This window comes from Labeo rohita, chromosome 4, assembly GCF_022985175.1.
Source record: "Labeo rohita strain BAU-BD-2019 chromosome 4, IGBB_LRoh.1.0, whole genome shotgun sequence".
In the NCBI taxonomy this organism is placed as follows: domain Eukaryota; kingdom Metazoa; phylum Chordata; class Actinopteri; order Cypriniformes; family Cyprinidae; genus Labeo; species Labeo rohita.
The window spans coordinates 20,655,418-20,664,637 of NC_066872.1; the positions used below are offsets into that span (position 1 = coordinate 20,655,418).

The 9,220-nt window shown below is 34.2% G+C and overlaps 1 protein-coding gene across 1 annotated transcript; it reads left to right on the top strand.

Moving 5' to 3' along the window:
* The first annotated feature begins 1,965 nt into the window (after positions 1 to 1,965).
* On the top strand, positions 1,966 to 7,177 carry LOC127164164 (toll-like receptor 13). The gene is made up of 2 exons (XM_051107939.1): positions 1,966 to 2,018; positions 2,551 to 7,177. The coding sequence occupies exons 1-2, from the start codon at positions 1,985 to 1,987 to the stop codon at positions 5,415 to 5,417; spliced, it is 2,901 nt and encodes a 966-aa protein (XP_050963896.1). The 5' UTR covers positions 1,966 to 1,984; the 3' UTR covers positions 5,418 to 7,177.
* Positions 7,178 to 9,220: the final 2,043 nt, after the last annotated feature.

Here is a 9,220-nt window from a genome sequence, read left to right on the forward strand (position 1 = left end):
AAACTGTCTAGAGGCCCATGTAATCCTTTGACATAAGTGATCCACAAATGAAGAAGCCAGTTCTAACTGAAGTCTTTATTCAGGGACATCTAAAGATTATGAATCAGAACATATGGAAGAACCAGTACCACAGATTTTCATGGATTATCCATGGATGGTGTGCTTTAAAAATACTCAAAAAGAGATTCCTGATTTTGGAATAATTCTTTGAATACACACTAGGGAGTTGGGAATCTTCATGGGTTCTAATTTGTTCTGACTGTGAAGAATTTTCAGGTAGTGGAGAGTGTGCAAAAGTATGTAAAACTCCCATTTCATGACAAGTTTGTTATACCCTTGCTGCCTTCAAACACACTGCAATCATTAATTAACGTGGTACACTTTGTATAAGATGTAAACTTTTTGTACATTTAGTTTATTAAAAATAGTGTCTTCAAATAAGTGTTTACAGTGTATTTTAAAAAGTTTTTGTTTGGTTTTTGAGTTGACAAATGAAGTTGAAATGGTGCCATCGATTTGGGTCAGGAATAATGAATGCATGTAGCCACCAAATAAAACTGAAAAAGATGGACTTCACACAGGGTCAGAATTATATTTACATTAAAAAAGTATAGTTATATAGATTGTTTTATGCTGACATTTCTAATAAGTTGGCCTTTCATACATAAAATTTTATCTTGGAATTTTATCTTGAGATATTTATTAAATTTGTTTTAGCATTTTCTCAGGTTGATGCTTGTTGGATGTGAATAAAAGGAATCAAAAATGAATTTTAAATAGATAAATATGTAGATAGTTACAATGAGGCTAGCTTAAAACTACCAGAAACTAAATGAAGATGGGTGTTAGTTGTCTATTTCTGACCCTGGACCACAAAACCAGTCATGAGTGGCAGAGTATATTTGTAGCTAAAAATACATTGTATAGGTCAAAATGATCCATTTTTCTTTTATGGTAAAACACATTCAAATTTTAAATAATGATCATGTTCCACGAAGATATTTTGTGAATTTTCTACCATAAACATATCAAAACATAATTTTTGATTAGTAATATTCATTGCTAACAACTTAATTTGGACAATTTTAAAGGCGATTTTCTCAGTATTTAGAATTTTTGCACCCTCAGATTCTAGATTTTCAAACAGTTGTATCTCGGCCAAATATTGTCGGCGATACATCAATGGAAAGATTATTTATTCAACTTTGAGATGATGTATAAATCTCAGTTTCAAAAATTGACCCATATGACTGGTTTTGTGGTCCATGGTCACATTTATAGTTTATGATAATATATATTTAATGCAGTATATCCAATGACAAAGTGATTCTTCAGGGCCAAAAAAATACTTTGAAGATGAGAATGATGAAACTATTGATGTCAGAAGTGAATGCAAAGAAAACAAACAAAAAAATATTTCTAGTTTTAGTTTTGTTAAATTTGAAATAATAACCATAGACCCAGATCCAGTAAACAGTTTTAATATTGTTTTAAACAATTATAATGTCTGTTTATAAAAGTTTTAGCCTACTGTATATTATATTTAATACATATTCGGCATATCTATTTAAAATCAACTTTGCTATATGCATCTTTATGTACACTTTTGCTAGTACCAAATATGTTAGTCTTAAAATCTTTATGACCCTTCCTGGAATATTTAGGACATCTTTGCGTATTTATTGCAGCATAAAGCATACTAAAGCAAAAATTACCTGACCAAACGTAATTATTGAGTTTACTTCTTCTCAAAGATATATTCAGAATAATTCTGTTTACTCTTATTACAACATCTTCGTTTCACATCCTTCTTCCTTCTTGACCTCTAGTGAATTTCTTTCAGAGGACAATTTATGGCAAAAAGAAGTGAAAAGGACACAGAAGCAAAAGGGTTTCAGTTCCTGAAAATGTAAGAACTTTAAAATGAGAAGTAAGGCAAAATGTCATTACTGTGTTGAATCAACATTATAGATGACCCTGCTTTATGATTATTTGGTCAGCGTTGGAATTATTTAAAGGTAAGTGTTTAAACAATCAAAATTAATCACTGTAAAAGACTAGGTACTCTAACCTTATTTATACAAGTTCATCTGACTTAATTCATTCTGCTTTGTTGACATTCCCCATTTTATCCTTTCTCTTCATACTCTCTGCTGCTTTACACATTTCGAAAATGTTTTTTTCTGAATTTAGTGATTTGAGCTTCTCTGGAAATAATGATGTATTTTAGAGAGTTTTAAATCAAGACCGAAATTCTTTCTGAAGAAAAGTGTCAACTTTGTCTATTTATGTTTTTTTTTAAGGGATTAAAAGTATTTCATTTTCTCACTTTTCGTAAATATGGAGTCACCTTATTACATTTTAAAAGGATATTTCATACTGTCCAGTGAGCATACAGTATATTTTAAAGTGTTTACAATGCATGGGTTTCAACAGCCTTAAATTCTGTGTTTTCTGCCCAGTGACTCAATGGTTTACTAACCGATGCATCAGCATTACCTTTACTGCTGCATAACACCATTATCTCATCATTATTATTCTCTTTCTTAGGAAACCTGAAGCTAAGAAAGGTCAAGAAATCCAACTGGATAATTTATTCAATTCAAGTGATCATTACAGAGAACATGTCTAAGAGAGAACATGGTTTGTGCTTCCTTAAATACTGCAGTTGGACATCATGGCTGCTTTACTGCTGTGTTTTCATGAATGTTGTAAATGGATACTCAGTAAAGAACTGTACTGTTAGAGGGTCTTTGAAATATGCACAAAACATTAATGTGCTTTGTGATAAGAGGTCCCTGCATTTCGTACCGGGGAATATACCGGACAAAGCCACATATTTGGACATTTCTTACAATGTCATACAGAAGATAATCAAGGAGTATTTCTCTCACCTGTCTAACCTTAGAAGTCTCAACGCACTACACAACAAGATCCGGGAAGTGGAGGAAGGAGCGTTCAGCAGTTTGGTCGCTTTGCAAGAGTTAAATCTGGCCAACAACAAACTGACAGATATCTTGGAAGGAATGTTTCAGAATCTGGGAAATCTCTCTGTGCTACATCTAAATGATAACTTGATCACAAATATCAGCTTCTCTGCATTTTCACCCCTGATCAGTTTAAGTAAAGTAAATCTGTCCAGAAATCATCTGATGAAATTAAGCCAAGTTCAGCCGCTCTTTTTATTACCACAATTAAAGGAAGTGCACATCGGGAGTAATGGCTTTACCTCTTTTCAGACATCGGAGGTTTCCAACGTATCTTTGACACTAAACGTCTTGGATTTATGTAAAAATCCTTTGAAAGTGTTCAGAATCACTTCAGATATTTTCCCTCACCTTGATAATCTGGATTTGGCTTTTATTAATGAAAGCATGACATGGGATGTGCAGGACAAAAGTTATCTACAAAGTGTGCAACATCTAAATCTAAGTGGAATACAATTGCCCCTGGAGAAGATCAAGGATCTCCTACAAACCTTCAACTCTTCTTTGGCCAGCCTGAGGCTACACTTTCTGGGGGATGTAAAAGTGAGAGCTTTGTTGAGGAACGTCTGTCTGATTTCTTCTTTGAGATTTCTGGGCTTGCAGAGGAACAACATTACATCCATATCAAAAGACGAGATGCAATTCTGCACACACTTAACTCAGCTTGATCTCTCCAATAACAGACTATGCAGCATCCCTGCTGTCATCAGCAGCCTATCAAGTCTAGAGTTTTTGGACCTCACCTTCAACAATATAAAGAACATAAGTAGTGTTGATTTTGCCAAATTAACCCAATTACGGACCCTTCAGATTTACGGTAATGAGATATCTATTATTGAGAAATGTGCTTTTAAAGATCTGAAAAACTTAACAACTGTAATGATTGGATCTAACAGATTGTCTTTCAATGGATATTTTAAAAATGATCTTCAAAAACTTGAGATTTTGGATCTATCAAATAACAAGCTGGACTCTGTCCGTAGCGGAGATCTTGACTCCTTAAAATCACTGAAGAATTTGTCTTTACCAGACAATCAAATATTATTTATTGAAGAGGGTTCCTTCAGTGGACTAAAAAATTTAATTTTCTTGAATCTGCAATCAAACAAGCTCTCTCGGGTTTCAATAAAAGCTTCCGTGTTCTCCGGAATCCTAAACCTGAGAACACTTCTGTTGAACAATAACTATATTTCATTTGACAGTCAAGAGGCTCTTGCACAGCCACCATTTAAATATCTGAGAAAGCTAAAGATTCTGAACATTTTTAGCCAAGGTCATAAAGGAATGGTTTACTTGCCCTCAAACCTTTTCAAGGGAATGTGGTCTTTGGAAGAACTTCAAGCAGAAAATCTTAATATAAATTCTTTACATCCAGACACATTTACTTACACTCCTTATCTGTGGGTACTGGATCTCAGCAGAAATGATTTTACTTCACTCACAACAAAAATATTTCTGCCACTCCGGGTCCTCAAGACACTCCACCTGTCCAAAACTGGCTTGCAATCTTTGGACTTTCTCATTAACGCAAATCTTAGTAAACTACACCTGTTGCACGTAAGCAAGAATTCTCTATCGGTCATTAATGAAACTGTGATCCAGTCTTTTCCCACACTGATTTACCTTGATCTACGAGGAAATTATCTCTCATGTGACTGTACCAATGCCTGGTTCGTCAACTGGACCATAAGTAGCAATGACACAGAAGTCGAGAGTGCTTATGACCTCACATGCAATTACCCAGACAAACTCAAAGGACATAAACTCCTGGATCTTGATGTAGGTTCATGTAATGTGGATGTTGGGTTTTTCTGTTTCCTTTCCACAACCACACTGGTCTTAGTAACCCTTCTTGGCTCTTTTCTTTTTCACTTCCTCAAATGGCAGGTCATTTATGCTTACTACCTTCTCCTTGCTTTTATTCATGATAACAAACAGCAGAGAAAGCCCAAAGGTTTGCAGTATGATTCTTTTATTTCCTATAATGTTCATGATGAATTGTGGGTAATGAGGGAACTGTTACCTCAGCTGGAAGACGAACAAGGCTGGAAGTTGTGTTTGCATCACAGAGACTTTGAACCAGGCAAACCTATCATGGAAAATATTGTTGATGGGATTTACAATAGTCGCAAAACCATCTGTGTGATTAGTCGTCACTACCTGGAAAGTGAGTGGTGTTCCAGAGAGATCCAAATTGCTAGTTTCCGTCTTTTTGATGAGAAAAAAGATGTTCTCATCCTGGTATTCCTGGAGAATATTCCAAGTCATCAACTGTCTCCGTACTACAGAATGAAGAGACTAATCCAGAAGAAGACGTATCTCAGCTGGCCTAAACCAGGAGAGGACACCAGGGTCTTCTGGCAGAAACTGAGAGTAGCTCTGGAAACCAAAGGCACCCCAGAAATGGAGCATCCATTGGCTGGGATTTAGGGGTCATCTTACTGTATCTAACTGAAGAAAATATTCTGCAACTTTGTTGTTTAATTACTTGTTTTTTTTATGTATACTCTTTTCTCTTTCTTTCCTAGAGCATGATTGATTGTAAGTACTTCCTATTTTACACAAATACACATTTATTTCTGGTTAATATATACATATTTCTTGCTTTCTTTAGTTTATATAGTTTTTCATTAATACAAAAACAGAACAAAAATTTACAGATAATTTACTCACTTGTCATCCAAGATGTTCATGTCTTTCTTTCTTCAATCGATAAGACATTATGAGGAATTCTTGAGGAAAAAAATTCAGGAATTATCTCCATATAATGGACTTCAATATTTCCCCCAAGTTTGATGCTCCAAAATGCAGTTTAAATGCAGCCTCAAATGGCTTTAAATGATAAAGCCAAAGAAGAAGGGTCTTATCTAGCAAAACGATTTTCATTTTTTTTGTAATTTTTTAAACAAATTGACAATGTCTATACTTTTTAACCTCAAATGCTCATCTTGTCTAAGTCTGTGTGAATTCTGTTTTTTCCCGGTTCAATATGGTCAATACAGTTAGGGTATGTACAGCTCATCCCCAACTTCAAAATCGCCCTACATCGCTGCAGAGGTACCGACCCAGTGTTTACAAAATGAACATGGAAAGAAGATCAAATGCCCTTTACAAAAAAGGTAAAACAGTGATGTAGGATGATTTTGACGTTGAAGAACAAAATGAGATGGGAGTTTTTCGACATACCCTGACTGTTTTGACCTAGATTACACAGACTGCGCATTGCAGAGATGAGACATGACTAGCATTTCAGGTTAAAAAGTATATAAATTGTCAATTTGTTTCACTAGATAAGACCCCTCTTCCTCAGCTGGATCATTTAGAGCCATCTGAAGCTGCATTTAAACTGCATTTTGGAAGGGGACCATTGAATTCCACTATATGGAGAACATTGCTGAAATGTTTTCCTCAAGAAACATAATTTCTTATCGACTGAGGAAAGGAAGACATGAACATCCTGGATGACAAGTAGGTGAGTAAATTATCTGTAAATTTTTGTTCTGGAAGTGAACTTCTCCTTTAATGAGTGTTGACTTGTTTTTAGGCTGTATACAATCTGGGTCACTTCAAGTCATATGACTAATGTATTGTTAAAACTGTATATATGGCAGAAGTCTTTGATGCAGAAAAAGCATGTTGAATTACTCTACTGAAAATAAAAACACTTTGCATTAAAATGTCTTACATTATTGGTGGCTGCAGTTTAACTTTGTTGAACATTTAAGCACTACATGGTGCAGTGTGTAAATTTTAGTGCCATCTAGCAGTGAGGTTGCAAATTGCACAAGGAGAACCTTCGGTGGCTGACACAGAACAAAGATGCCATCATCTGAGACAGCAGAGAGTAGGCGGTGATAAATTAAGGAATTATTTCCACTTATTTATTCAGTAAACTGATGTGTAATTGCAAATATTATTGTTACTTGTTAATCATTGTGTCAGTATTTCATTCACAAGAACGACATACTGATGAAATACGTCAGTTTGTCCATTTAGGGCTACTTTAGAAACATGGTGGCACAAAATAGTGACTTCCATGTAAGGGGACCCACAATGTACATTATGTAAGGTCTTCATACACTTCTGAAAACATAGTTGTGTATATTATATTGCATTTCTGTCAATAGGTCCTCCTAAATATTATACACTGCTCTTTGTAGCAGTTAAACATTCCATCAGTTTTGTTCTTATATGCATATACAGTTGAGGTAAAAAGTTTACATACCTTGCAGAATCTGCAAAATGTTATTTAATTTACCAAAATAAGAGGGATCATACAAAATGTGTTATTTTTTTATTTAGTACTGACCTGAATAAGATATTTCACATAAAAGACGTTCACATATAGTCCACAAAAGAAAATAATACTTGAATTTATAAAAATGACCCCATTCAAAAGTTTACATACGCTTGGTTCTTAATACATACTGTGTTGTTACCTGAATGACCCATATTAAGGCAAAATAAGAAAAATGTACACATTTTTATTCTGTTCAAAAGTTTACACCCCTGGCTTCAAAGTATTTTTGGGATCTGAGGATTTTTCTGAAGAAAAGGCAGTTTTAACTGTTCAGGACAAACAAGGGACTCATGAACAACTATCACCAAACAAAACAAAACAAACAAAGAAAAGAAAGGAAAAACAGCTGTGGATCATTCATGTAACAACACAATATTAAGAATCATGTATATGTAAACTTTTGAACACGGTCAATTTTATAAACTCAGCTATTATTTTCACTTGTGGACTATATATACCGTGAAATATCTTATTCAGGTTAGTACTAAATAAAAAGTAACTGAAATTTGTATTATTTTTCTTATTTGGGTAAAATAATTAACATTTTACAGATTCTGCAAAGTAATCTTTTGACCTCAACTGTATATGCTCTGGTTGAATGTAGTGGATACATCAAATGAGGACATCAAATGGTCTTTCGGTACCAACTGATTGTTAGAGTACTCCTACAACTGTTTCTGTTCCCGCTGTGGACTCCAATATCTATGCAGGTTCTCTGTGAGAGGTGAGTTATGTGGCAATATTAATAATCTTAATGCCTTACCGTAATTTAATTAATATTAGTATATTATTTTTTTCTTGAGTGTTTTTTTGTGCAATTTCACAATATGGATAAAGTCATGTAGTATTATGGTACATACATGACACATCTTAAAAATGTTATACTTTAGATGCATCTAGCAAGCCTTTCAGAAAACAACCAAAAACAGAGGGTTTCAAGGGCTATCTCAAAGTGAGGTAGGTAACTTATGCTCAGAGTCAGTTACCATGATAACTTACTCTGTGTACTACCCAGATAGCAAGCAACCACTGAAACGTTAAATGTTAAGTCAGTGTTGTAAATGTTACAAAGCGGTGTTGGTTTAACATCACTTTTGTAACTACTGTACAATTAATGTTAAAACAAAGTTGAGATTTCAACAAAAAATCCATGGAAATGTAATTGAATCAACATCACTTATTCACCCTTCAGTTAATGTTGACCTTTCCAAAACAAAAAAAAAAAGTGTAACAGCAGTGCCATTGAATTGTTACACCATGATGTTGATTGTACAGTACATCACTGTTGCATAAATATTGAAATTAGCAAAAAAAAAAAAAAAATTGTTTTGGATCGTTTCAATGTGATTTTGATTCTAAATCACTTTTGCTGTAACACTGAAAATACAACTGAAAAGTTCACATAAAACAAATGTTGCTATCTTCTGACCATTTCAAAGTTTGGAGGAAACCTTTTAAAATAAAAACAACATATTTCCAGCCACTGAATCACTATTAATTTAAACAGTGTAACACAATCGATCACAAAAAGATATAGAAGATCATTAAAATTAAAAAAAAAGAAAGAAAGTAAAGTGTGACAAAAAAGTATAAAATGACAAAAGCATTACAACTTTTAAAGTAAGTATAGTTTCAGGAGTCTGATGCCAGGCTACTGTCAGAGATCTGTGTGCCATTTGGACTGTTTATGTTTGTTTTTCCCGTTGTGCCCATATTTGGTTCTTCCTGTCCTCATTTTGTCCTGATTAGTTAATTTGCTCCACCTGTCTGTGTCTTAATTACCACCCTTTATAAGTTGTTCTCAGTTCTGTTTCTGTTGTCTGATCTCAAGGTTATTTTGGTTGTGTGTTCGCCTGCCCTTGTTGGAATTACCAGTTTGGATTTGATTAAAGATTCCTTTTCGTGTTACTCTCGTCGTCGTTAGTTTCCTTGC